General features: G+C 39.0%; 5 protein-coding genes across 5 annotated transcripts; 2 read left to right on the top strand and 3 right to left on the bottom strand.

The window, feature by feature from the left end:
• Positions 1–882: 882 nt before the first annotated feature.
• Positions 883–7,071, top strand: LOC131768774 (polypeptide N-acetylgalactosaminyltransferase 13-like). Its single transcript, XM_059084502.2, has 9 exons — positions 883–1,441; positions 1,720–1,892; positions 2,387–2,762; positions 3,578–3,695; positions 4,137–4,309; positions 4,538–4,694; positions 4,932–5,036; positions 5,800–5,946; positions 6,536–7,071. The coding sequence occupies exons 1-9, from the start codon at positions 1,050–1,052 to the stop codon at positions 6,683–6,685; spliced, it is 1,791 nt and encodes a 596-aa protein (XP_058940485.2). The 5' UTR covers positions 883–1,049; the 3' UTR covers positions 6,686–7,071.
• Positions 7,039–12,958, bottom strand: LOC131768775 (uncharacterized). Its single transcript, XM_059084503.2, has 10 exons — positions 12,849–12,958; positions 10,938–11,074; positions 10,492–10,638; positions 9,798–9,947; positions 9,145–9,233; positions 8,657–8,846; positions 8,232–8,300; positions 7,981–8,034; positions 7,566–7,649; positions 7,039–7,230 (listed from the first exon to the last, which is right to left on the bottom strand). Exons 1-10 carry the CDS (start codon positions 12,904–12,906, stop codon positions 7,069–7,071), a joined length of 1,140 nt encoding a protein of 379 aa, XP_058940486.2. The 5' UTR covers positions 12,907–12,958; the 3' UTR covers positions 7,039–7,068.
• A 98-nt stretch (positions 12,959–13,056) lies between these two features.
• Positions 13,057–15,552, top strand: LOC131768721 (endoribonuclease YbeY-like). Its single transcript, XM_059084450.2, has 5 exons — positions 13,057–13,474; positions 13,946–14,080; positions 14,206–14,274; positions 15,013–15,113; positions 15,458–15,552. The coding sequence occupies exons 1-5, from the start codon at positions 13,250–13,252 to the stop codon at positions 15,549–15,551; spliced, it is 624 nt and encodes a 207-aa protein (XP_058940433.2). The 5' UTR covers positions 13,057–13,249; the 3' UTR covers position 15,552.
• A 630-nt stretch (positions 15,553–16,182) lies between these two features.
• On the bottom strand, positions 16,183–21,588 carry LOC131768779 (uncharacterized). The gene is made up of 6 exons (XM_059084506.2): positions 21,510–21,588; positions 19,874–20,552; positions 19,245–19,447; positions 18,630–18,969; positions 17,407–17,836; positions 16,183–16,798 (listed from the first exon to the last, which is right to left on the bottom strand). Exons 2-6 carry the CDS (start codon positions 20,505–20,507, stop codon positions 16,240–16,242), a joined length of 2,166 nt encoding a protein of 721 aa, XP_058940489.2. The 5' UTR covers positions 20,508–20,552; positions 21,510–21,588; the 3' UTR covers positions 16,183–16,239.
• A 3,219-nt stretch (positions 21,589–24,807) lies between these two features.
• LOC136283964 (beta-1,3-galactosyltransferase 1-like) lies at positions 24,808–26,055 on the bottom strand. Its single transcript, XM_066173573.1, has 2 exons — positions 26,024–26,055; positions 24,808–25,603 (listed from the first exon to the last, which is right to left on the bottom strand). Exons 1-2 carry the CDS (start codon positions 26,053–26,055, stop codon positions 24,868–24,870), a joined length of 768 nt encoding a protein of 255 aa, XP_066029670.1. The 3' UTR covers positions 24,808–24,867.
• Between the last annotated feature and the right edge of the window lie 840 nt (positions 26,056–26,895).

Here is a 26,895-nt window from a genome sequence, read left to right as displayed (position 1 = left end):
GTGTTGAAGATCTTCCCTTGTGGATAACCATTTTGTGGTAGATTGAAGAGAGTACTTATAGGCGTCCCTCTGACAACAAATTTTGGGAAAGCCTTGCAAGAGCGATATTGAACTAATTTGCAAGAAGCACCTTCACGCGTCAAAGCGAGCGTTTATGTATCATATTGAAACTGGTTGAGACTTCACATGATGTTAGTGACGTAGCCATTGTGATTTCCAGGGCCTTTTATCAAGAAGGAAGGGGAGCTTGGAAACAAGGACTGGCGTTTGAGACCGGAGTGCACTTCTGATAACCTGATAACAGAACTTAAACAACGCCGACCTTAAACGTGTCGGTGTGGATTTCAGGCACAACCTACCGTAACCCTCTACACCCTGACATCAGTATGCATATTCTCCATATTGTTCTCTACACATTTCCTACGATTATAACAAGGAGAATTTGTTTGACATTCAAGGTCTTCCTCAATTGATGATCATTTCCTGTATTCTCGTAACTTAATGTTTGGCTAAGGGGTGTTATTCTAAGGAGAAGTTAGACGCTAGTCTAACTCAGGAATTACAGAGTTAACCTACTTGAATTTCTCTAAAACGAAAACTCATGCGAAGGGAAAAACTGAACGTGGAGGCGTCACAAACGAAGCCTTGACAGTTCTTCAGTCTACGGGCATCTCAGTCTGGGGAATTTTACTATTATACCATCGCAATTTTTTGATTGACAGTCTCCTCTATTTTCCCAGAATGCCATAGACAGGTACCGGTGAATTCAACTCCGTGGATGATAATGGTTGAGACCTGATAAACAACCTGTAACAGTATCAATATTTTATCAACCATGTTAGGCCGTTCTTTCACTTCTTGAAAGCCGGTATGGCTATGAAAATTCTTTGAGCAATTTATTTACGTTTAAGACTCGGGCAGTTTAAGCGAGCGATAAATCGAAAATTCAGACGACGAGATCGACCATTGCCTGGGCGTAAAGAGGACATACGCAGACTGGATGGTGCACACTACAGACATTTGCGATCATTGTCACGAACTGACTCATTATGATGAGAAATCGGAGATTGTTTGTGAAAGTGTTCATACTAACTTCTCTATTTTGGCTCGCAGTGGACATTCTTTACATTTTAACTTCCATGAACAGCCAAATGAACTTTTTCAACACAGATTCGTTCGTGCCGTTAGACGCGACCGGAAGTTCGCACGGACAGTACCCACGCGAGTCCTCTCACGAGGCCGAGCGGAAGTGGCGAAGCCCCAAAGTAAAACCTTACTTTTCAGAAGTGATACAAGGATTAGGAGATGACGGTGAGCCAGCGACATTACCGTCGCGATTTAAGGACGAAGCAGAGCGCTCTTTTGATAACCATTCATTCAATGTTATTCTCAGTGATCATATGTCGTTGGACAGAACTCTGAAAGACTATCGTGGGCCAAAGTAAGTTTAATTGTAAGCAGCCCATTGTTTCTTTACGTTGTCACTGTAAACTTAAGTCGCCGAAAGGTTGTATTCCGTAAAACTGAAACAAGACGCATTCGATCTTGAGGTGTAACATTATTTTTGCAAGTGGATTTATCAACAGTAAATTAGGTACCATGATCAGCTAGTTGGCAGATAATTGAAATTAAGTTCCTTTCAACCAAAATTAAAATGCAGTATTGTTTCAGAGACAACTCCATCGGTACATAATGATTTATTTTTCCCGTTTGTTTCAGGTGTCGCAAAAAACACAAGAAATACCCTACTAGTTTACCGACTACAAGTGTTATCATTTGTTTCCATAACGAGGCTCTGTCTGTTTTATTGAGAACAGTACACAGTGTCCTCAATAGGTCGCCACCACATCTTCTGGCTGACATTGTCCTGGTAGATGACTTCAGTGAATTCGGTAGGACGCAAATCTATCTTACTTGTTTGACTTTGTAAAAATCAGAGAATTATCTTCAAACCTGTAGGTGCGCACCAACTTGTACTTGGCAATATCCAGTTATCAATTTACCTCCAAGGACCCTTTCAATACACAAACACTGACTCGATAAGGATCAGCCATTATTTATACCCGAAGAGGAAGTGGGGGGAGCGGGGGGAGGAGGATTTTGGGGGGTGGATCACATGGTTTTCGGGAAGAACAGAAGGGGGATGATCACCCGTCTCCAACAGAGTGTAAGGAGGTGACTGGTTGGGGAGGGGGGGGGAAGGGAAAGGGGGGATGAGCTTTATGGGGTAATTAGGCAAATTTAATCGTACCACTACCAAAATCCTCCAAACCACCACCCCCCTCCACCTTTCCCCTTCCCGTCGATAAATAATGACCAGTCCCAAGCCATTCGAAACGTGAATGACATATATCTGACCGTTTAACTATTCCTTTGCATCGTACAGAAAACCTTAAAATGTCTTTGGAGGAGCAGCTCAGCGAATTCGAAAAAGTCAAAATTATTCGGATGTCCCAGAGGGAAGGCTTGGTTCGAGCACGGCTTCGCGGAGCCGAGGTTTCCCGGGGAGAGGTTTTGACTTTCTTGGACTCCCACTGTGAAGCAACTGAAGGGTGGCTAGAACCGCTACTGGCTCGGATTGCGCAGAATCGCACCAATGTCGTTTGTCCTGTGATAGAAGTAATAAATGCTGACGACTTTGGTTATCAAACATCAGACGTAATTTATGAGCGTGGAGGCTTTTCTTGGGATCTGTTTTTTACCTGGAAAGCCATTCCGGAAGAGGAAAAGAAACGAAGAGAGGACGAAACAGACTTCATAAGGCAAGAGCGAAATTAAGGTTGTTCACTATCTGGGTAACACCCTCCCTTGGTCAGCTTTCATGGACATGAAACTGAATGATTTATCAGCAAGACCATTAAAATGGTCTCAATCGATTTCAGTTGCTCGTAACGGCGAAAGATTGTTAGGGAAACTCCAAAAAGCACCGCTGTTGTAAACTGCCAGATTATTGACGACCGTAACAGAAGCCATCTTAAGAATCAATTCACCTAACTCTGACGAACGTAATGATTATCACGCAGACGACCATATGACTGACATTCCGACCATACGACTGAAATTCCGCCTTAGATATACCCACAACAAGCGATATATTATCCGAACAGGCGACTGATACTCCGAACAGACGACTTCCACGTCGACCAGACGACTGATACTGTGAACAGATGACTCGGTAACATCGAGCAGACGACTTATAATCCGAACAGACGACTGTTACGTCGAACAGAAGACTGATACTCCGAACAGACGACTTTCACGTCGAGCAGACGACTGTCACGTCGAACAGACGACTAATACTCCGAACAGACGACTGTCACGTTGAGCAGACGACTGATACTCCCGAGCAGACGACTGCTGATACTCTGAACATACGACTGTGACTCCAAGCTGAAGATTTAAATGCCGACCGAGCGACCAATATTCTGAACAGACAACTGACTCTTTGATCAGACAAAAGATCGATAATTGATAGTATGTTTCTGATCGGTTTTCACTCACGAAAATGTCTCTCCATAACATGCCTACTGTTTCTCATTTGTCATTTTGGTTCCCATTTGCGTATCCTTCCTTTCAGGAGTCCTACTATGGCGGGCGGTTTGTTCTCGATGCATAAACAGTATTTTTATGATCTAGGATCATATGACGACCAAATGGACATCTGGGGAGGGGAGAACCTCGAACTATCCTTCAGAGTAAGGCGACACATGTTATAACTAGAAATATTGTGATGATACCCAACCCTCACCATGCCGCTCATATGCATTTTGTTAACTCAAAAGGAATGCGCTACCAAAAAGGAAAAACAAACAAAACATAAATGTTCCAGAAACAAAAGGACATACCCCCCTTGCCGCTTTCCTCAGATCTGTCCTTGACACCAAGAAATTTCGGAGTCGATTACTTGAAAATCTGCAATTATGAAGTAGTACTGTGAATGAATAAATTCTTCTTGAAAACAACATTTATGCCACAAACAGGACGTAAAGTTAAAATTTGATTAAAAACAAATATGGAATGATTTTTCTTTATGTGTCATCTAGCATGCAGTGCGAGAATTTTGCTCAACTCCGTATTTCTACGATTGCTGGGACATTGATGTGATAAAATATCAACTTATCTTGTCTTTAACCAAGGTATGGATGTGTGGAGGCCAATTAGAAATCGTACCATGCTCACGCGTTGGTCATGTGTTTCGTAAATACACGTCACCTTACAAGTTTCCTAAAGGCACCGGAGTCACCCTGGCGAAGAACTTCAATCGTCTGGCCGAAGTATGGCTGGACGAGTACAAGGAATTTTACTACAGGTACGGAAAGAATGGAGAAGTGTTATGAATCATATGTAATCGATGTAATCGTCGATAGGTTACGCTGTGAAAGAGAGTCTGTTCGTAGTCTATTTAAGAAGTAGATTCCATTTTGCTTGGTGTCCGCTCACCAGTAGATCAGAGATGACGTCAAAATGCGGTGAGAATACGAAAAGTGGCACTCTAACACATATTTGATCTGAATTGATGACCTCGTACAATTTGCAGGAGGAAAACTGATGAGGAGAAGAACGTCGATATTGGAGACATAAGCGAGCGAGTAAAGCTAAGAAAGAGGCTGGGCTGTAAAACCTTCAAATGGTATCTGGAAAACGTGTTCACGGATATGGCTTCAGTGGATCCCAATCCTCCAGCGCAGGGCGAGGTGTGTAAAGTGCATCGCGGTGGTTCAATTCTTGTATAATGAGCAGGGCTATTCAAGCATTAGACCACACTTTGAATCGGTTTACCGACAAAATAACCCACGCGGAATGTTAGGAGAACACAACTAGCTCATCTCTGTGCTTTTCCCTTAATATACCCTTGTGTGTAGAAATAATCCTGCATAATGCAGTCAGGTCATACATTCTTCTATAATCAACACTCCAACCTCCATTATTAGATACGAAATCCAAGTTCCTCTCTATGTGTGGACACGCTTGGAGAGAAATCGGCCAAGGTAGACCGTGTGGGACTGTACACCTGTCATGGCATGGGAGGAAACCAGGTAACTTGTTCCCGGCACGCTTCGCTTCCTTCAGTACATAAATTGTGGTTAGTTAAACCATCAAAAACCCTCTCTAAATCTTGAGAATTTAAGCGGAAGTCGTTGCGCATCAAATGGTTTCGGGGGGCGGGAAGCTCGAACTAGCGAACGCATGATCTTTTTCCAATAGAGCTTCAGACAGCACAACAATGTGTTAGTAATAAACGAGTTCTAGACTTAACTTGCGCTCGTTCAAGCTTTCTTCATTTCCACCGTACCAAGCGCTCCGTTCCGTGTAGAAAAGTTTTTCCAATAGGAGGAAAATTTCTATCGTCTCACCGACATTTGGGAGCATGCGTGGAGGAGTAACTCTTCTCTTGTCATGAAGCGGTTTCAGGCACCTTTCAGCGGTAACACTCCACCCTTCCATGAGCTTCGTTCTTGACAATGGTTTAGCGTGGTCTGTACTCTTATCAGCAACGATATTTGTTACCACAGTGGCCACAGTACTACTCGTGAGTCAGCAACTGTCGATTTATTGTTATTTTTACCTCAATATCGACGTCAATTAAAACGATTCTGAGAGCTGATAAAGGCATTGCGTGACACATTGACGTCAGTAGCGCTGTCTGTTGCCTGTACTCTGATCGACAACAGCAAATTGGACAATCAAATTGCGACATTTCTACCAATTGTAGTGAAAAAGTAATTCTAAACACCCTTTAGATCGGCAATTACTCGACTATTTGTCGTTTCTTATGATGATCTCCCTCTCCACTTGCAGTTTTTCACCTTGACGAAGGTGAACGAAATTCAATTCAGTGATGATAAGTGTTTAGACGCACCGAACAGCGAGCCGGGAAGCTTTGTTGAGATGATCACATGTCATGGTTTGAGGGGAAATCAGGAATGGAAACACGACAAGAGGAAGGTATAGCTTGCATATGGCTTTAAACTTGAAGAACAAATACATAACCAAAACGAAGAGGAAAAATAAACAAAAAGGCACACCAAATCACTTTGCTTTCGATTTGTTGCGTTCCTTGGTGAGTGGTAAATTATAAAAAAAGAAAAAAAACCAGCTGAAGTGTTCGATTTTTCTGTTATTCGACCAGCCATCAGACGGTGTAAAACCAAAAATGTGTGAAAATGGTGGCATACGTTTTTTCGCCATGGGCAAAAGTAGCGTGGTTCTCTTCGTGTATTAATAGTTTCCCTGTTTCTATCGTTTGGTTTGACTTGCTCATGTAACTGCTTTGGAAACTGCCCCTATAATCGACTCAGCAACAAGCTTTGGCCAAAAAAAGCTATACTTCCTGCCTGTTATTTAATTTTTATGATGCTGATTCGTGTAATTTGCTTTGGATTACCTAATAATCTTTTAATTGATACTCTTTCTTTGTTGTTATCGCTTGTCTACTTGATGTTGTATTGATATTGTCAGGAGAAATTATCTCTTGATCACTCGTGGGATTTAAAGTCAAGGATCAAGTAATTCCGTTTTCGTGTTTCTTCTCCAGGGTACTATAGTCCACGTATGGACAGGCACGTGTTTAGACATGTCCCAAGACAGACTGAATCTAGTTGTTAATCCATGCAGGAAAGGAAAAAGTTCACAAAAATGGAAGTTTTCACGTTACCAACAGCCCAAGAGCAAGAAGAGTTCTTAGAATGTGCAATAAATCGAAGACCGCTTGACGCGGTGCAAGAAAACCAAGAAGTACACGACAAAAACTGTAACGATCATGCTCGAAATGTCGATATTTGTCGTTCAGGACTAGAAACCAGGTTGTATAAGGGGCAATCACGTCAGAAATCTGTACCATTTCACACATAATAGTAATCGATTTTTTATCATAAAATTATTTTGCAAGCTGTTGGTAACTGTACGTCATTAGGCCATGGTGGGTTTTGCTCTTGTAATCCAAAATAACATCCGGTACAAGTACCAAGTCAATGATTCATTAAAAAATTCGAGAAGTCATCACTTGAAAGCTTTCCATGTATCCTCTAAGTCTCAAGAGGTATTAATCAAAATAAATATACATTTTTTTCATTGAGTGTCCATTTCTTCTTCTTCGCCGTCATCAGGATCGGAGTCTTCTTCGTGGCCGCCATTTTCTTCATCCGGGTTTTCAACTTCAGGTAAACTTGCCAGCATCTCAGTCACGTGATCCATCATAGGCTGGTCGTCACATCCGAATTGGGTAAAAAGCTGAGAACACATTCATAAAATAGATATTGAAAAAAGATAAAAAGGTACAATTTTGATTTAGCATTATAGTACATCCACACAATGGTTATTTGTCCACTGTTTCTTTTTTTTTAGTAGAAAGCTGAAAACTCTCTGAATAAGGATTGAAGAAAAAAAAATGAAAACATGACAGTTTAAAAGGTCTGAAGTTCGATTCCTTGTGGAAACGTAGTTTTTTTTGTTTTTTGTTTTTCTCATGCTTGTGGCAAAACAAATACAACTTTTTTCTTTAAGATTTAACAGCTGGTATGTGTCGCATATAACGCTACGAGACAAACATAAAAGCTCGTACGTACTTTTTGAGCTTGTTCCAGGCATGTTCTGATGCTTGTGCTGTCCTGATTTGTGATATGATTCAACCAGCCAAGTAAATACCATACCTACCGAGTGAGCAGTGAAAGACATGATGTGTTTCAGTCAGTGAGTCGTTAATCAAAACAATTTTTTTTTAATACGTAACTGTTAAATGTATGAATCAAACCTATGATCTCAGTCGTTGAAAGGGCAGATAACGATATTCAGTGGATAAATAGCTATCCAGGGGTTAGAGGTTTATTCAGTGGATGGCGTTATCCAACCTTCGAACAATCGAGGTCAAATGTACAATGTAAATCAGACAAAATTTCAAAGATGAAATGAAAGAAACGTAATAAAAACATTAAGTTGCAAATACAAGATTTAAGATTCAGTTAACGCATCTATTAACGGTACCTGAGGAACTTCATCACTCTCCTCAATAAGTTCTTCAAGGACTGAACCAGCAGTCTGTAACAAAGGGTGTAATATCGTTACTGAAAACAATGCATGTGATACACTCATCGACGCCCACATGAACTATGTTTAGCATACTGCAGTATAGAGTGGGAAATAATGGTGGCCTGAGGATTAAATAACCTATTTTTGGTAACCAAAATTTGACAAATTTTCCAGTTAAATGGTTTCAGTTTAATTTCATTTCTTACCTCGTAATTCTCTAATTCAATCAGCAGCTTTGATGTTGTAATTCTGGTTTCATATGGGGGCACTGGTGCCTAAAATAATTACATTCAGAATGATTGTCAATAACTAATACCAATTATGTGGGTGAGTAACTGAGAAGAATCACATCAACTCTCAACACAGCTTAGGGCAGACCCATAGAACTTCTTATGATTCATTATCCAATGGCATAAAGAAATCCAAAGAATGATGAAGAACTGGTCAAACCACTTAGCTGTAGAGAATGATACCTGTCGCTACATGTATCTTGTCATAGATGTATTGTCAGGGGATTTTACTGCCAACTGATGTATGTTGTAAGCACATTTAACCAAGTGGAGACGGAACTTATGATCTGGAAACAGTACCATAAATTAAACAGTTTAGGCTTCAAATATTTAACTCAAACCTCAGGAAGTTCTTCATCTTTTCCTTGCCACAGCTCTAGACTCTTATCAAGCATCTTCCGTGCCTCTTCCATGTTTTGCTGACTCAGCAAACAGCTGGCCATCAGCTGGTAAGCCTCAGGGTTGGTTGCATCGAATTCAACAGCTTTCTGACAGCATTCATAGCACTTGCTGTCCGCTTCTTCTTTAAAACTTTAACATAAAATGCAAGTCTTAATTTTTCAAAAAATTCGCAATTTAACCACTTTGAAAACCTTCAGACAGGTCTATTTCGGTTACAATCATCAAATTATCAAAAGAAGCTTTTGAGACTTTGGTACATTTAGGTCTCCACTTATCACAAAGAAGACTACTTAATGCAGGTTTCACTTTACAGTGGTTTTATTTTTAAGAGGTCAAATAATACTTCAGTTAAAAATGTACAAAAAGCTTTTATCAGCTATTTAAGTCAAAGGTAAAAGTAAAAAGTAAATGGTAATTAAGTGCTCACCATTCATCAGTAAGATACATTTCTGCCAGGGAGCAGTAGGCTGTTGATATTTCAGTGGATGATGCAACTGTGCTATCACTTGCAGATGCCTGAAGTCAAAACAGTTCAAACAGTTCACACATGTCAACTCAATTTCAAGTAATACATATCAAATGAAGGTTATTACTAACAATATCATGGTTAGGAGATGAAGTTAATTAGTTTGTTTCAAGTTAAAGTCACTTTGAGACAAACATGAGACAAACGAATAAAGTTCATCTCCTATCTTACACCATGATGAACAATAACTACTAACATATTTTATTACAATATCAAGGTTATGACAATTGTTATGATAGGAATTCTTGAGTTACTGCAAGCAACTCTATCAAATGTCCAGTGTTTTTCCTACTTATCTTGAGCGAGGTACTCAACAGTGTGTAAGGATGGATACCAATGATCTGTTGGGAGCACTCTGCATTAAAAAGGGAGAGGGGGGCAGGTGCTGTATTAAATTAGAATCTAATCCAGAGGAAATAGACACAGAAGTAGCAATCTACTACATTTTGTTATTGCTACAAACAAGATAAAAAGGGCTCATTTTTGGCTCTAATAGCTATTCAATTGCATGCCATAAAAATGGTAAAAAACACATAAGTATGAACGAAACCTACTTGAGCAGTGTCATTATCTTTGCTAGCGATCATTAACTGAATTCCTTTGTTGAAGGCGGCAACTGCTTCTTGACCCTCCAACAACTGACCAAGATTCATGAATTTTGAATAACCTTGGTCTGGAGATATCCTTACAGCATTTTCAAAGCACTCAGTTGTTAAAGAAATAAAATGTAACTTGCCCTGAAATTAACCTCTAATTTAAGCTCTGATGATTTAATTTGTACCATGTAACTATCTCTGAACCTGGTGGCTAAACATTTCCTTATTGTTGTACTCTTTTCAATTGATAAATAGTAATAAAAATTTAGTATTACACTATTTCACCTAACAACTATTAAAACTCTTCTCTCCTATGACCTGTTTGCATCAGTATTGTTAAGAGACTCAGAGGTACATATAACATGTTTACCATGTTGACTTCAGAATTCATTGCAACTGAGTAATAAAAGCTTTCAAGTTGCTACACTGCTGCTAAACACAGTTTGCCAAATTAGCAACTCATGCTGTAAATTTAATCCCAAAATGTTTGGTTCATCACCATAGCAATTAAAATGATCCCAGTGTGGAACCCTGGGATTGAAGGCTGGGTGTGACTGACAAAAAAGTCAAAGTTACAATCACAAAGTTCAAAATTAAATGATCTGAACACAGAGCTGAAAGCTTTCATCAAAAGCATCCAACTTAAGGATACTGATTTTGCTTTGTCCATATCTCCAGTTTCAAGGTATACTGATCCAGCCATTTCCAATACTTCCAGATTATCAGGTTCAATGCCAAGAGCTCTCTCACAGAACTTTATGGCTAATTCATAATTAAAATTATCAAGACACTCCTCTGCCTGAAAAATTAGAAATATGCAAAAACTCAATTATCAAGTACTCTTTATCTGCAGACGCAGAAAACATAATAATATAAACCAAAGACAATCACCAGCATGAAAACTCAATTTTCAGAGAGGAAAGAAGCTCCTTCAACCTAAAAAAACCAAAACCTCAGTGAAAAATGAAACCACCATGTTAGTAACTGTGGTGAAGATGTCATGTTTTAGAAACAGGAGAAATTCTGATTTTTCATGAATAATCATAGTATGAGACTGGGAAATACATGTTTTTGCAAGGAAATGTACAAAAAACAAACCTGCTTTAGTAGATCTTTTATACTGTATCTAGCCTTTCCTTTTACTTTCTGATTTTCTTTAACCAGATCAGTTTCACCACCATTCTCAGACATTAATGAGTCTGTCAAAGGTTTTTCATTATGTTCAGAGGAAGATCCTGTTTGAACATAACACCTATAATCAATATGCTGCTTTCCTAAATAACAACTGCATATGTTCAGAGGAAGATCCTGTTTGAACATAACACCTATAATCAATATGCTGCTATCCTAAATAACAACTGCATATGTTCAGAGGAAGATCCTGTTTGAACATAACACCTATAATCAATATGCTGCTATCCTAAATAACAACTGCATATGTTCAGAGGAAGATCCTGTTTGAACATAACACCTATAATCAATATGCTGCTATCCTAAATAACAACTGCATATGTTCAGAGGAAGATCCTGTTTGAACATAACACCTATAATCAATATGCTGCTATCCTAAATAACAACTGCATATGTTCAGAGGAAGATCCTGTTTGAACATAACACCTATAATCAATATGCTGCTATCCTAAATAACAACTGCATATGTTCAGAGGAAGATCCTGTTTGAACATAACACCTATAATCAATATGCTGCTATCCTAAATAACAACTGCATATGTTCAGAGGAAGATCCTGTTTGAACATAACACCTATAATCAATATGCTGCTATCCTAAATAACAACTGCATATGTTCAGAGGAAGATCCTGTTTGAACATAACACCTATAATCAATATGCTGCTATCCTAAATAACAACTGCATATGTTCAGAGGAAGATCCTGTTTGAACATAACACCTATAATCAATATGCTGCTATCCTAAATAACAACTGCATTGAGAAAGAAAGTTTACATTAAAATTTCACATTCTACCATAACTGACACTTGATCTGACACTTGATCTCCAAAAAACTCACGCAAAAGTACTACTAAAATTGATTTCAGCATAGAAACATGGATTAAAGTTTACTTGAAAAATTATTCCTAACTTTTAGAGATTGTGGTTGAAGTGACCATTCAGTACAGGTAAAGGACAATACAAACAGGCCATTGGAACTCTGTTAGGGGTGACCACAGTCCCTTGATAGAGGAATTACAGTGTTTTGGGCAAAAAAAATTGGGAATTTGAAAACCAACTGCTTAAAATATGATGCCACTTGATACAAGTTTGACTGTATACATAATCTTCAGCTACACTTGAGAGTGATATCTTTAAAACTTTGATGATTTTTGAAAGAAAATTTTCTTAAAAAAAAAACCTTCATGATTTTTTAAAGTAAATTTTCTTGAAAATCACTTCCATTGTCAACAAAAACAACAACATGGAGAATGTGAAATTGATTACATTCATGCCATATCAGTGTTTGACCCTTTAACTCCCATGAGTGACCAAGACAGAATTTCTCCTTACAATATCAATACAATATCAACCAGATAAGTGATGAGAATAAAGAAAAATATCAATTTGGGGATAAACAGTTGATCCAATACTCAGTTCTCTACCTTACATCATAAGAATTGTATGGTTGACAGTTAGGAGAATTAAAAATTTGGTCTGGGAGTTAAAGGGTTATTTTCGTTGGTGGTATTTCATTGGTGGTGTGTTTTGTGGCAAATAAATTTACAAGCTCAGATTGACTCTGAATCATAAGTGCATACAGTAGCTTCATCACATCGTAAAAATGTCATAGAATTAACAGAAAGAAAGGAAAAAAATGTTTTAAAAAATTAGAGCTCTGGTACGGGAAAAACTCAAAGTAGCTTTCTGATTCAGCTGTTTTAGACTGCACGTGGTCTTGGAGGATGCCATCGCCATGATACATACTTGTTATCTCCTGTTGTAAACTGTCAATTTTCAAGAACTTTAATAAAGTACACTGTGTGAGAAAGAAGTTACCTTTCTTTTTCGTTGAAGAAGTGGTTTTCTTTGCTTTTCTTTTGCGTTCTTTCCCCATATTTTCATCTCTAGGAAAGATGGGAAAATGGTATTCGAGGTAAACACTTCTAGGGAAAACCGCTGACGGTCTGTCGCTTGCAAGTTGAAAAAGCGTTTTGTATATGAGTACCTATATAGTCCCTCTCGACTCGAGACGGTAAAACTGGAACGGCGAAACGTTCAGAAACCAGAATACGGTGCTGAAGTATGAGAAATGCATGGAGATTAACTTAATGAATAATATGCAGAGTTAAAGGGTTAAAATTAATACTGAAAGGGTGATTTGATCACGGTGAGCCAAAGCTGGTAGAGTCTTCGTAATTGGTGGTATACTTCACGCATCCTACACACCATTCAAGAAGATGCGCGTAGTAAATATGGTAGTTTTGATTAGAAATTTACAGAGCAGAACACTTCTAAACTTGCCTGGCTTATTACAGAATTGTAATACTCTTGTGGACATTTTACGAATCAGTTATTTTGATGTGAACGTCATTTTCGTAGGAAAAGGATTTATCAAGAGCCTTAATTTGCGTTATAGAAGGAAAAATGTTGTTACGGACATCTTAAGCTTTCCAAGCATCGAGGTCAGTACAAGATCAATTTTTGTGATGATATGAGAATTTTGATAGAAGACGAGGAATTCTGAGCGTCATTTTTAGCTTCCTGATAGTTCTGTCAAGTACAGTCTTTCCGTCAGTAGTACAAATTTAGATAGGCAATCAAGCGTTAGTCAATTAGTTTTGTGAATTTTGTATTTTAATTAATTGTTATGGGTAAATAAGTCAGTCTGTCATTCTATTAGTCTTTCCATTTTTCAATCCGTCTGGCAATTTCTTTGTGAACTTTTTAGTTTAATTTTTACAAATTGATTGAATTAATTAAGAACTGCAAAGTTGGCATTAAAAGTTGCTTCAATCAGACTTCAATGCTGACAAATACGGTAACACCATGTGAATTTCTTGTTGCTCTCTTAAACACTTGGGTAAAGGTATATTGTGAACAAACCACTTTCCCTCAGATTGTCTCAGTATGTCACTGATGGTTTTTTCCTACAGAATTTAACACCTGGTGTTCTGCCACCTCTTCCAAGGCCAGTTGATGATTACACACTGGGTGATATTGTCCTTGGAACCCCAAAAATTGTTGAAGACTGCGAAGCTGATGGCAAACATTTGGATGATTATTTACCAGTATGTCCCTCCACTAGTTGTCACTTATCAGTACATTTTATAACATCTATGACACTCGAACTCTTTTTTTTCTGTTTAATAGTTCATGAAATCAATGAGTTTTCTGTGTTTCCTTGTAACTTCAGGTTTTAATAACCCACGGCCTTTGTCATTTGCTTGGATATACACATGACACTCAAAAGAAGCTTAATAAGGTACATGTAGTTAGCCCTTTAACTCCCATGAGTGACCATGACAGAATTTCTCTCTACAATATCGATGCAATATCAAGCAGACAAGTGATGAGAATAAAGAAAAATATCAATTAGGGGATTTTAAGTTGATCCAATCCCAAATTCTCCAAACTAACATCACAAGAACTGTATGGTAGACAGTAAGGAGAATTAGTAATGAGATCTTGGGAGTTAAAGAGTTAAGAAATAGATTCCACGTTGCCTTGCATCTGTTCAGTTTTAGGTCATAGATGGTGCCAAAATGTGATGAGAACAAGAAAGACACAGGAGGTGCAGCTACAACATTTAATGAACAGCACCCTTAAGTTTCATTCTCTCATACTCAATCATGTAATTGTTCAGAGTAAGTAGAAGTTTCCGAAAGATTGTTCATCGCAGGGTGTTACTTGGCCTTCTCTGACATTTACCATGTCCTTACCATTTCAATACTTAATATGTAATCCAAAAAGCAGTTGATGATAATTGATGAACTTGTCAGCCCAAAAGTGCTATCTTGATTTAATGAAAAATTCTCTCAACAATTTACAAGGAAATGTATGGAAGCTGTAAGGGGGAAAACCAATCAGTTCTTAGCTTGTGAGCATTTTTTTAAAGAAAAAGCGGTTGAATGATGACTGATTACATCTCTCTAAAGTGACTATGCACCAATTTAAAATCATGGTGATTGTCACCAAGGGCTCATTTTCATTTACTCTGTAGATGCGAAGTAAGGAAATGGAAGTCCTGACTGAATTCAACAGAAGAAGTGGTTTGAAGACAGTACCAATCATGCCAGAAAAGATAGAGCATCTCAAATATAAGTAAGTGAATGTCACAGTACACTGTTTTAAACCTCACCTCAAAAAACAGCATATGAGGCAACAAAAAGTTAAGTGTGTATCAACCCAGCTTTCCTAAAAAAGTGTGACTGGAGTATGGTGTGGTGATAGTGAGCAATTAGAAAGAATTTTTTTGTTAAAAAAGAAAAAAAACTTGCTTATTTTTACAAGTGAGGTGGGGCTATTAGGTTAGTTTATATTTCCAAAACAAGAATCAGAATCAGGTGAGAATGAGTTCAAGACAGGGAGCTTGTTTTTGGCACAATGTGCCACATTTTTAGCCAGTAAATGATCTTTGCATTTTTTTTTTATAATTTTTTTTCCAGGCCATTACCTGATGAAAAGAAGATTGTAACTGATGAGATTGCAGTTCATGAGAGGATGAACAATAAAGTGGAGGAGGTCTTGAGAGAGGAATAAATCAATAAAAAAGGAAAATATGCTCTATGATGGGCTGAGCAGACTGTTCAGTGAAGCAATACAACCTGCAACAATCTAATAGAAAGTTGCAGCTCTTCAGTCAAGTTGTGCTGTGGTTGGGAACAATGTGTTTGACAACCTTTCTCTTGTGATATTGGTTAGATCTTCTTGAGAGGCAGAGAAACACCAATTTCATTTCGAAACAACTCTAATTTCTCTTCACAAATTTACAAGAAAGTGTACATTAGTCAGAGGAGGGAATCGGAAGATTAAAATATTGGAAGATGTAGGATGTTTTGAGGAGGGCGTGAGCAGAATAGGGTAACATAAGCGGAACGTTTATAAGTCTCTCGTTAGATAAGCGCTGAAAAGACAAAGGCCATGCTAGCGTGGTAGATCAACGTGAAAAGACGCAATAAGGGAAATATCCCACCGTTATCTGTGCCTTAATCTTTTTGTATTTATTCTTGTTATGATTGGTATTATCATTGTTACTCTTTCCTGCTGTCCGCTCGATTATTTCATGGTACTTGTTTTGTCGCTTTCACGACTATGTGAACCATAAATAATAAACTGCTGTTTATTTTAGATCACTTTTATTTGTTTCTACACTTGTTAAACGATTCTGACATTTATTTTTCTTGTTGCTCAAGGCATCATTGCTTACTGCCTTCTCTTCCTCTATTTATTATATCGTTTCAAAGGACCACAAGTCGCCCTCATAATTAACCTTTGTGTTCACCCTAGCATCTACCCTCCAGTAGTATTTCGTGCCACTTTTCAGCTTTTGCCGGATTTCCAGGACGTTGTCTCCATTTCTTGACACGCCTTGTCGCCTTAAGGCATCAGCCGAAGTTCCAAGGTAAACAAAATGGGTAGCCGCCTCAAACCCATTCAACCACATCAACACGTCGCGTTTGTCCGCTTTTACGGTAATGGAGCCATTTGGAGGGACTGGATTGCTGGCTTTGTACAGCTGCCTTCCAGGGATCCAGTACTTTGTCTTCGTCTCCTCAAAGCTGTAGGGACCCACGTTGTTTTGGATGTAGGCGGATTCTGGTTGAGGTCGGAAGTCCATGTTGTCTGGGTCCATTAGTTCCGTTCGCACGTCACCAATGATGTTGTCTTTTAGTTCACCGCTCAAGGGGTATAATTTCTTGTTGTGTACGCCGCCATTGGCGATGTCTGCCGCGTTGTACTCGACAAGGGTATTATGATTGATTGACACTGGATTTTTTCTGACATACCTGAATAATGAATAGAAGCATAGACTGGAATTAGATAGGAATATTACGATATAGCGATATTACTAGAAACCCCAAAATATATGGTACTTTTCTGAACCATATAGGCAGAGCTTACCTGGGTTTCTGTTTCTGCCCCGCAATAGGATATTGATCTATCGCAGGTTACCTCTCTTACACTTCCCACAGAACAAAACTCGGATTTGCCTCGAAGATTGCTAACGACTGATAAGCACTTTTTGTTGGAGAGGGGTAGTGCGAGAATCTCTCATCTATAAGAATGCGTAAGTTGAATGCGGGGCTTTCAATCCGGGTTTATGGAGGTCTCGCCCTATTGCAAGTTAGCCCCCTACCACCTTTGCAAGTTATCTTCCTGTAGTTAAAAAAATGTATTATGATTTCGACAGTAAAGAATTATGTAATGGTTTGAGAGATTTGGGTGTGAACTGGTAAAGGTTGGAGCGAACCTATTTAACTTCGGGGAACAAACTCACAAAGGCAGTAGGGGGTGAACATGCAATAGGGCGAAACCTTCAGTTTCCTCACCACTCCAAGAAGTACTGCGTGACGCTCAAAACAAAAGCCACTTACGAATTAAACGTATTTCTTACCAAAGCACGCAAAGGTTGCATTTACTTCCTTGTCCATCGTGGTCGCCTCCCTTCGTGAATTTGTGGAAGATCAAGTTATGATCCACAGTGTGGTTATCTCCTTTCACCATCATCCCGTTGGTCTTCCTAATAACATTCCTCCTCATGGTGCCGTGTCTCCCGATGTTAGGAGGAGCCCCGTCGAAGCGAAGTCCATATTTGGGACTGTCGTAAATCCAGTTTTGCTCCAACAGCACCTCTGTTTGACGTTTCACCTGAACTTGTATTCCGCTGCCGTCGTGTTGGATCATACCATAACAGGTTCGGCTGATGTCGTTGAGTTTAGCATGTGATTTATATCCCGAACGGAATCCGACGCTGGCGCCGTTGTTACGCAGAGTGTTCCTGATAAACGTGTCACCGATACTTTGGGAAAGCACCGTTCCTGCCCCTTTATAAAAATATTGACAATCTTCATGAATATAGCTGTCAATTGCATTTCCTAAATGGACTCACTAATTTTACAACGAGACAAAGATTGCCCTAGGGAATCTGGGAACTTCCAAAGCTACCTTGTGTTTCCCAGTGGTAATGGCTGCACATACACTGCGAAGCAGATTGGAGTATTTTTGACGAGAATTGAGCAGCTTTGAATCACAGAATACGCTAAATGTTTTAACTATAACAAAGAGAAATTGTACGGTTATGTATGGAGGAGGAATTCCAAACCAGATCTATGAAGTCTGCTAATTACGGGCTTGGCTTGAAACACACGCATTAAGGGGATGGCTCTCTGCGCCAATGTCATGTGAGTTTTTCAATCACAAATGGTGGACGCGACGAAAAATAACTGAAAAAATTGGAAAGTGCGTTATTGTATTCCTTTGAGTATCGATTGAGAGGCCACTACCGTTTAATGGAAGATTTAATGGTCATCAGTTCCGATGTTTAATAAATTAGTAAGTCTGTAAGAAAAGAGCTGCTTAATGTAACCATAGTAAATTTTTGCTCTCCCGAATATCTAAATTTAGAAAAAGTCCTATCTTTTTTCAAATCTCTCGTCTTAAACCTGAAAATCTGAACAATCTCGTCATCCTCTTGGAATTTTTGCCATCTATCTTTCGATGATTGGGGAAACTATTGAACGATCACTTAAGTGGAATATGATCGCGGTATTAGACATAGCTTTTCCTTTCAATCTCACGATGAAAAAAAGAGAATAAATCCTGAAAGCAGTTTTTTACCTCCCCCAGCAACGTTCATATTTGCGCCACTCCAATCGTTGTACTCAAAAAAATTATTCTCCACCAGATCATTGGCACCCTGATACTCCAATGCAATTCCATCTGTTCCGTACATAGTGTTGTTAATGAACTTCATCGAGCCTTGTCCGGACATTATTTTCGTCCATTGAGGCGGCGTCGTGTCTCCGAGCATGCGCCGATTGTACGTCGGGTAACTGAAGTTAATCGAGCGAAATTCCAGTTTGTTGGAGGACCGCGCTTGTAATGTCGTCGCGAAAAATGTCAGATCTTTGAAGATGACGTACGCAGAGCTTGTAATTTGAAAGGCGACTTCTTGAACCTTCGTAACGGAATGAAGACGAGATCAAGAATTTTAAGATAAGCTGAATTACGCGCGCATTTTGATCGTTTTTACCTATGATCTGTTGAAGGACAAACGCAAGGATGACGTCACCAATAACAATTTTTGCTTGTTTGTTATGGCGACGTCAAAATGTGGTAAGAAAATCAATGACACCCTCGGCTGCTCCTAGCCTGAGCGTGCTATCTTCTTAATCTTAACACATTTTGACGAAAATCGATGGGTGAAAAAACAGTGGTTAGTCAGTGATTCACCTTTCCTCTAATGTTTCTGTCCTCGGGAGATTTTCCGTCCATGGTCATGACATATAAGGTTCCAACGCCATTTTTCTTCTCGTAGAACCACTCACCCGGATTGTCAAGGAATTCTAATTTACTTTCCAAGAAATATTGGTTGTTCTTCGGTTTAAAGTTCAAATTGGCTCCAAAGTCATCTTTATAGGTGAACCTGTCTTTTGCTGTGGGAAGAATGATTAAAAATCTTCACTGAGAGCGTAGTGAATATTCATTAATAGTCCCTAAGATGAAGTCGAGGGAATCATTCAATAATATACACTGAGTTTGAGGCGGACGATTGTCTTGGTTGGGTATTAGTATCAAATAGAAACGTAAATCTTATCTTATTTCTGGGCTTCCAACTTGTCTGATGAACTAGCCGTTAAGAATTACCTCAAAATGCGCTATCCCTCTAAGGAAATACTGAGGAACTAGCACGTAATTTAAAGGGCTTTTCTCAGCAATGCATTATCAGCAGCTTACGCAGAAAAGAACAGACGAGCATATCGTACACCTCGGTTTTATGAAATGGTGCTCTACACCAGACGTACGTCATGACAAATGCAAGGCATTGTAGAAATGCCTCAATCATATAAATTGTTACTGACCTTTTCCGTGGCTTAGTACTTTTCTAGTAAAAGTACAAAAACTCCCAACATTCAGCACAGCCATCGCCCCAGTTACATTGAACCCGCTGTCGGCCAGTTTATGCTGGCCTCCATCTATCATGAGCCCGCGCGTAGAACTCCTAGCGGACTTAGCCCAGAACTTGCTGTTAAATATTGTTTTGTCAGACCACAAAGAATTCGGCCAGCGTGCATTGGTCATCATTTCGTCGTCTATAAAAAGCTGTGTTATGTCATGATGTATGACAGCCTTATACGCCCCGTTGTCCATTTTCTCCCATTTCTCGGGCCGTAGAGGCACGGTACCGTCTAGCTTCGTCAAAGCGTTCGGATCACCTCGGATCACGATCGGAGACTCTTCGCTTCCGAACTTGTTAGTAATGGTCACCTGTTCGTGGTAGTTACCGGGCTGAATGACACATTCATCCCCAGGCTCTTTCAAGTTGTCAATGCAGTCTTGAATCTTACCCATTGTTCCATCAAATTGGATGTCACTAATGGTGCGTTTATTGCCGATTTGAGAATTGCTGACACTGAACACTTTTGCTGCTACCTGGAGTGTCAGTATGGCGATGACGACAAACGCCACCACTAATTTGCCTGAACGGGAAGCCATGTAGTTGCCTACGTCGTTCGGTTTATTTTCCTTCCGCTTTCTGAGCTGTAGTAAAAACAAACAAACAAACAAACGAACAAAGTAAATCAACACAAAACAAAATATAATGAAATATTTTCAAAATATTCATTGACAACATGTTTTCAAGGTTTTCCTATCTTTGCAAGCTAATTTTTGTGGTTTCCCTCACCAGAGAAAAAGAACTAACAACAATAGCACGCAACACCCTTTAATTCACGTTAAATATATCAATAATAACATAATAGTACCCACGTACCTCTCCCTCCAGTTCCTGGGTCTAATCCCCACCCCACCCGTGAGCCCCTAGCTCATCAAGAATTTAAGATCTCTTTAATTTACACTTGAGTGAAATTTAGGTAACCATGAAACCTTGGGAAAGAACGGAGTTAAACTGGTAATTTGGAATTGACATTTGGACGCTCAGGTCTTTATCCGCGAAAAATTAAGGAAGTTTAAGTGACGCAAAGTCAATTAAATCGTATTTATTTGAGGAGTCTATAAATTCCTGCGTTCAGATCATAATTCATGATGAAAAAAAAAAAAAACACTCACAGTCATAAAAAGAGAAATTATTTGGTCTCTCGTTTATTTTTTCAAGTTACAGGCCTGGAGATAGTCTTATTTTGCGAAAGTCTAAATGATTCTTGATCAGTAGAAAATTACAGTGCAAAGCCGATTCTATAAATGGGGGACGAAAGCGAAAAAAAGATACTTATGAATTCAAGACATGCATCAATTATATCTGACTAGCGGATCAATTCGCCGGGGATTTGACTCTTCCTCTGGAGTGCAACTGAGAATATGTCTGTCGATAAAATGAGCTCACTAATTTTGATTTTGGATGTCCTTGTCTATTTTGAGTAGATAGATCGAAGTTTTCAACATATCTTATTTACTATTCTTATCGATAAATTTTCTCGTATCGTGCATGTGAGTATTTTTCATTTAAAAGGTCATATCCGTGGCATATTTTGAACTTACCGTACGTGAAGGTTCGTCTTCCTCTCTGAGTCAGTAATCAACGATTGGCCGCCCTGATGTAATTTCCCAGCTAATGAATGGTTTATAAAAGGGAAAACATAACAAAGGAAATCTGACACACTAAAAGTCTCGAAGGTGCGACTTATTGTACTTCTCTGGCACTTTTCAGCAGCTGAAGAACCTCAGCCTCAGAAACAAAGGAAATATTTTTTTCCTTGCCGTGTTAAGAAAGCGAGGTGTTGTCACTTGTCACAAAACAAACATATTACACCGGTCAGTCAACCGTGACTTATTCGTTCCAGAATCTTTGATCGTAGAGCTAATTATCATGCTCAGTACATCTCAGTTCCCATACGATTCTGCCGGAAAAAACTCTGCAATAACATCTATGTAATTTTTTGTGATTAATTTCTATTTTGCAGCACCTTTCTTTTTCATTCAAGTGAATGAATTCACAAGGTAATTGGCCTTCGGCGAAATCAGTGATTCGATTGTTTTAATATTGTTTTACAGTTACAACTGAATAACGAATAGGGACTTGGTAAAAATGTACTCTTGGAATCGGGCTAAGATCTCCTTTGACTGAAATTAAACTTCTGAATCATTTTTTTCTTTAATTAAATCAGCCACTAGTGCAAATTAAGATACATTATCAATTAAGAAATATTTCTAGAAGATAGAAACATTAGTCCGAAGCCAGGTCAAGATCTTTAGTGTCAATAATCAACCCTCATGGGGATTCTTAATGAAATGACATTTTTAATTTTCTTGACGAGAGATTGTTTATACAGATACAGCTGTAAAAACCAATAGACAACAATGACTACAAATTAGGGACCATTTCTTGTTTACCGCCCGGGATAAAGGGTGGAGAGAGGGGGGAAGAATAAGAGGATTTTAGACAGTTAATTTGCAATCATTTTTTATGCTCGACGACTGATCCAGCCTCCTTTCTTTCTGAAAACCATGTGATCTTCCAAAATCTTCTTAACCCCTCCCCTCCCCTCCGCCCCTTAGTCGATCCTGACCGTTTACTTGTTGAAGAATAGGTTTTGCCGTGGGGCTCTACATATTGACTCTTGAAAGAGACGAAGAATTGATCAAAGGAATAGCCTTTTAAATTATTTCTTACCAAAAGAGGATTTTTTTAATTGTTCAGTTACATAGCTTCATATAAGCAGAAGGAGGATTAGAGAACTCGAGAATCCTTCCAACCCTTCAGTGTTTAAAGGAGTTTAATTATGTAAACATGTACAAGTCCATTATTGTATTTTTAAAATAATTCTCAATCTAAAAATATAAAACATTGCAACTATTCAGTTTCCTACTCTAAACAAGCCCATGGATTACTGAGAGAAAACCCGTTATCTAAAATATTTTTTAACTTAGAATAAATAAGTCAGATACACTTTTTTTGCAAGAACCATGAGAAAATTATTACCTAAATTTATCCGGCAAAATTTGTATATCATATCCGGGCTGGGAGTCGGTAAAGAACGCTTTAATATTGCTCAATGTACGGCTTATTTTCATTATTTTCTTTGCACATCTATGTGATCAATAAAACCAGATTTAACAAGAGTTGGTTGTTGGCTCATTTTTTCCGCGGCCCCGGAATAAGTGACAAAAAACTTGATACCTCATATAGTACATCAATCTAACCAAACACTTTGAAAGATTTCCTGGTCAGGTCTCTTTAGGGATTTATCCAGTCTCGTCAAGTAACCCGCAAGTAACCTCAGCTTCAAAATTAAACTGACGAATTATGCAAAAAGGGTATATTCAGTTCGCAAGCTACCAACTCGGGGCTTAAATTATGCCTTTTCATATTGAAAACTTAAACCTCTTCTTCACGCTCAGCCCATGCAAAGAACTAGAATCTTGCACAGCATGTTATTAAATTATCTTCTGACATGCCTGCTGAATGATAGAAGAAAAAATAAACGATATTTCGAAAGCACGACTCAAAAACTGACCTTAATCAAGTTTTCACATAACTTTCTAATCATGTTCACCTTGATTGACACTTCTTTTATAACCTTAGTGTCAAATTACCTTAGAGAATAGCGTAATCGTTTACAATCACTTGCAATTGTTTCAGCTGGCCATCTGATGGTATCGCGTTCGTCCTCTCCACATTCATAATTAAGATCCATTGAAGCATCAGAAAGGGTGCAAAATTACTAACCACTATTAGAAAGAAATTTATTCATAAATGGTCTCAAATAGTCTTGGCTGAACTCAAGATCAAAGCAACAATAACCTCGACTATGATAAAAAGAAAAGAAAAGACATAGCCTTTTCCAGGCGTTCAGCAAGTAAAACGGTGCGAAATCCTTTCGAAATAGAAAACGGTGTGATAATAGCGGCCGAGCAAAAGACGAGGGTAGTTTGGGCCTAGTCGAGTAGAGAACGGCGTTCTCCACGCGTTCAGACCCAGACTTCCCTCGGTTTTTTACTCCTCTATTGCTTTCGCTACGTTTTCTATTCCGTTAACTATCGCGCTTCGTTTTTCTCATTGAACTTCTGGAACAGGCTAGACCAACCCCCCCCTTCCCCCCCAAAAGAAAAAGCAAACAAACAAACAAAACAAAAACATAAAATACGAACTTTCACCCTTCCGTATTTCAACAGTAGTTCAGGTTATACTTGAAAAAAGAGATTTTGTTAAGTTCATGCTCTCTTGATTACGGACTATTCTCTAAAATAGTGTGAGTAATAGTGCGTGTAGGCTGACTAAAATAATTTGATTTACAAGGCGATTGATCGATAAGTTTTTCGATGGGCATGCACTTCAATATGTTACACCCTTGCCTCTTTTATAACGGCCACCACGCTACATCAGCGTTAATTCTGTTTAAGCAAGATGACCGATGTAATAAGATTCACTTAGAGAAAATAATTAAACATTTTTCTTTTTCTCTTCAGTCGTAGCGACACTTTTGATAACAAGACAGCTAGTAGCAGGTGTTCAGCTAGTTAACAGAAGCTTTGTTAATGAAGTACGATGTTCTCAAGCACACAGCAAAAGGAGAAAGAGAGCTGGAGACAAGTCTTGACCAGACCCAAACATCCTCTTTCTTTTTGCGATCTACGCTATCCTCCGCGTCGTTGAGTCCTTTAACTCCTCAGATTAACCAGTATTTAAATTCTCCCCTTAGTATCGCCCCTAAATAAAGCATCAAGGTCATGAGAATAAAGGAAATGATCACCAATCAAAGAGGCTCTTGATTGTTTTTAAGGTCTCAAAACTACTTGTCTTAAAAGTCTTAAAGTCAGCGTGAAACGGGTTAAAGCTGGTGACAAGTACGTCCACACCAGCACTGACACAATACCGTAGCTCAAAATTTTCACTTAATCATTCGCACACGTCCCGCATGTCTTCGTAGTTCATATGCGAGGAACACAACGATGGAAAGTGATTATACAAGGCGCTATTAAAATGCATTTCTAGTTGCAGCCTGCCTCTTATGCCATGCAAAATGATCTGTCTCGATAAACCGCACATGTGCATGTCTCGAAAACGGTACTTGTTCAAATGAGAACAAAATATGAGTGGTAAAAATTTCTGGTTGTCGGTCCATTGTATTCCGATCCGGTACATCAGCGAACCGAGTAGTGCATCTTCATTTGCAAAGATCGGTGATGTTCGTGAAACATTGACAAGTGCCGGAAGTAAACTTGCACTTATCACATATCCTCCTCCGGAAGCATACGGTTTATAAATATCCGCGGGGTGATCTTCCTCCGAGACGTAGTAGCGACTTTTGGTATCCCGTACAACTGGCATCTCTGTTTGAACTCGACCGGCGTATAGAGGGCGCGACCCTTTGGCTTCATGATAGCTCCTTAGCCAATGAAGAAGATTCCAAATGTTCACGTAACAATCCTCGTCTGTCTTAAGAATATAGGAGACGCGACACTTTTGCTCCAGCGGCCACTTCAAGCTAAAGATCATCTTCATGTTAAGATTACGATATGTATCTTTAAAAGACCCAACCATAATATCTTTGTAGATGTTAGCTTCTTGGAGAACGAGGTCGTTCAATCTGGGGTCAGAGCTCTGACCAATAAGAAATACTGTTTTCCAAGACCTGAAAGAGAAGAAAAAAATACAATTGATAAATGAATATTTCTATCTCTTTTGGCGGCTTGGACTCTGAAAAGAAGCCAACCGTTAGATGCCGAAAAGTGTTTTAAAATGCTCATCAACTAGCTGGCTTCACGAACGAACAAGACGAAACGAATCCTGTGTTGTGCAGAAATGTTTCAGAAATATCTTAATTTCCTTGCTTGCTTCATATATGGATATTGCCGCTACCACAGGAGGAGTAACATCTCCGGATCAACCGATCACTCTTGCTATAATTTCTTCTAGCCCCTACTGGGTTCATAGTGGTTTCGCCCCATTGCAAGTTCACTCCTTCCACCTTTGCGAGTTCGCCCCGTCACCTAAAAAGAGTGTGCCCAGACCTTTACCAGTTGGCCCCCAAACCGTTCGGCTCTTTCCTTACCACAGAACGAATTCATCTCCTGCCAAAATCATATGTTTCGACCAACCTGCAATTTCGCAGCGAACCAAAACAAATTTTGATCAACGTGCAAATTCTTAGCCGTATTACTAATGCACGACTAAAGCACGAGTAATGCAAAGCCGCCACAGTACTCAAGTGATTGATTTTAGTTTAACGTTTCACGTTCATCTTTTGCTTACACAGAAAAAATGTGAAAAAATTTATATTTTTGAAGTATCTGAGTATCTTAACTACCGGAATTATTCGATTAAGCGCCGAACCTCGAATATAGGTGCCAACCCTGTAGTTAGGAAAAGATATAATAAGTGCCAGCCTCGAGTAGTTAATTACAATGTATGCATTCATTTGACGTAGGACGGTTTACCCTATTGAAACCCTGCAAGAGAATAAAATGTTACTCTCGCACCCGGTTCGTAATCAGTCCAACAGCGAAGAGTCATTCTGAGGAGAGGTCCATATAACTCAAATAGGAAATTTGTGGACTCTCAGGCAGCCAGGGATGAATTGGTCCGATGTTATGTTAATTTGTGGACCGAATATCATGGCGTTAGCAAAATTAGGTTATTTCATAGAATTACAGCTGTGTACAATTTTGCAAGTTTTTTGTCACCTTCCGACGAAGACACTTGAATAATTGAAACACACAAATATAGTGAAGTTTTTTGTCTTTCAATTTACCACGCTCATCTAAGTGTATTTTTCTGACAAAACGAAACACCGGGGATCGCACCTCAATCGACAAAAGGGTTCTATGAAGGAACCCTTACGAAGAAAGGAACCTAATGGGATGACAAGTAATTTCTAGCTTGCATTCTGATTTTGAGTTGTTCGCAAGTTGCAAGTATTGAAAT

The sequence above is a fragment of the Pocillopora verrucosa genome, chromosome 10 (assembly GCF_036669915.1).
Source record: "Pocillopora verrucosa isolate sample1 chromosome 10, ASM3666991v2, whole genome shotgun sequence".
Classification (NCBI taxonomy): Eukaryota; Metazoa; Cnidaria; class Anthozoa; order Scleractinia; family Pocilloporidae; genus Pocillopora; species Pocillopora verrucosa.
The sequence above is the reverse complement of the archived record's forward strand: the minus strand, read 5'-3'. Positions and strand labels throughout refer to the sequence as shown.

Bases quoted from the DNA above. Each gene is read 5' to 3' on its own strand.
- LOC136283964 (XM_066173573.1), bottom strand. From the start codon at position 26,055: ATGATTTTGGCAGGAGATGAATTCGTTCTGTG. The intron at 25,604-26,023 runs GTAAGGAAAGAG...CTTCTCTTTCAG, and splicing joins GGAGATGAATTCGTTCTGTG to GTCTTGGAAAACAGTATTTC.
- LOC131768779 (XM_059084506.2), bottom strand. From the start codon at position 20,507: ATGGCTTCCCGTTCAGGCAAATTAGTGGTGGCGTTTGTCGTCATCGCC. The intron at 17,837-18,629 runs GTAAAAAACTGC...ATTTTTATAAAG, and splicing joins TATGAACGTTGCTGGGGGAG to GGGCAGGAACGGTGCTTTCC. The intron at 16,799-17,406 runs GTAAGAAATACG...TTCATTATTCAG, and splicing joins TGCAACCTTTGCGTGCTTTG to GTATGTCAGAAAAAATCCAG.
- LOC131768721 (XM_059084450.2), top strand. From the start codon at position 13,250: ATGCGCGTAGTAAATATGGTAGTTTTGATTAGAAATTTACAGAGCAGA. The intron at 13,475-13,945 runs GTCAGTACAAGA...TTTTTCCTACAG, and splicing joins TAAGCTTTCCAAGCATCGAG to AATTTAACACCTGGTGTTCT. The intron at 14,275-15,012 runs GTACATGTAGTT...TTTACTCTGTAG, and splicing joins CTCAAAAGAAGCTTAATAAG to ATGCGAAGTAAGGAAATGGA.
- LOC131768775 (XM_059084503.2), bottom strand. From the start codon at position 12,906: ATGGGGAAAGAACGCAAAAGAAAAGCAAAGAAAACCACTTCTTCAACG. The intron at 11,075-12,848 runs GTAACTTCTTTC...ATGTTCAAACAG, and splicing joins TTCTTCAACGAAAAAGAAAG to GATCTTCCTCTGAACATAAT. The intron at 9,234-9,797 runs GTAGGTTTCGTT...TTTTGACTTCAG, and splicing joins AAGATAATGACACTGCTCAA to GCATCTGCAAGTGATAGCAC.
- LOC131768774 (XM_059084502.2), top strand. From the start codon at position 1,050: ATGATGAGAAATCGGAGATTGTTTGTGAAAGTGTTCATACTAACTTCT. The intron at 1,442-1,719 runs GTAAGTTTAATT...CGTTTGTTTCAG, and splicing joins AAAGACTATCGTGGGCCAAA to GTGTCGCAAAAAACACAAGA. The intron at 4,310-4,537 runs GTACGGAAAGAA...TACAATTTGCAG, and splicing joins TACAAGGAATTTTACTACAG to GAGGAAAACTGATGAGGAGA.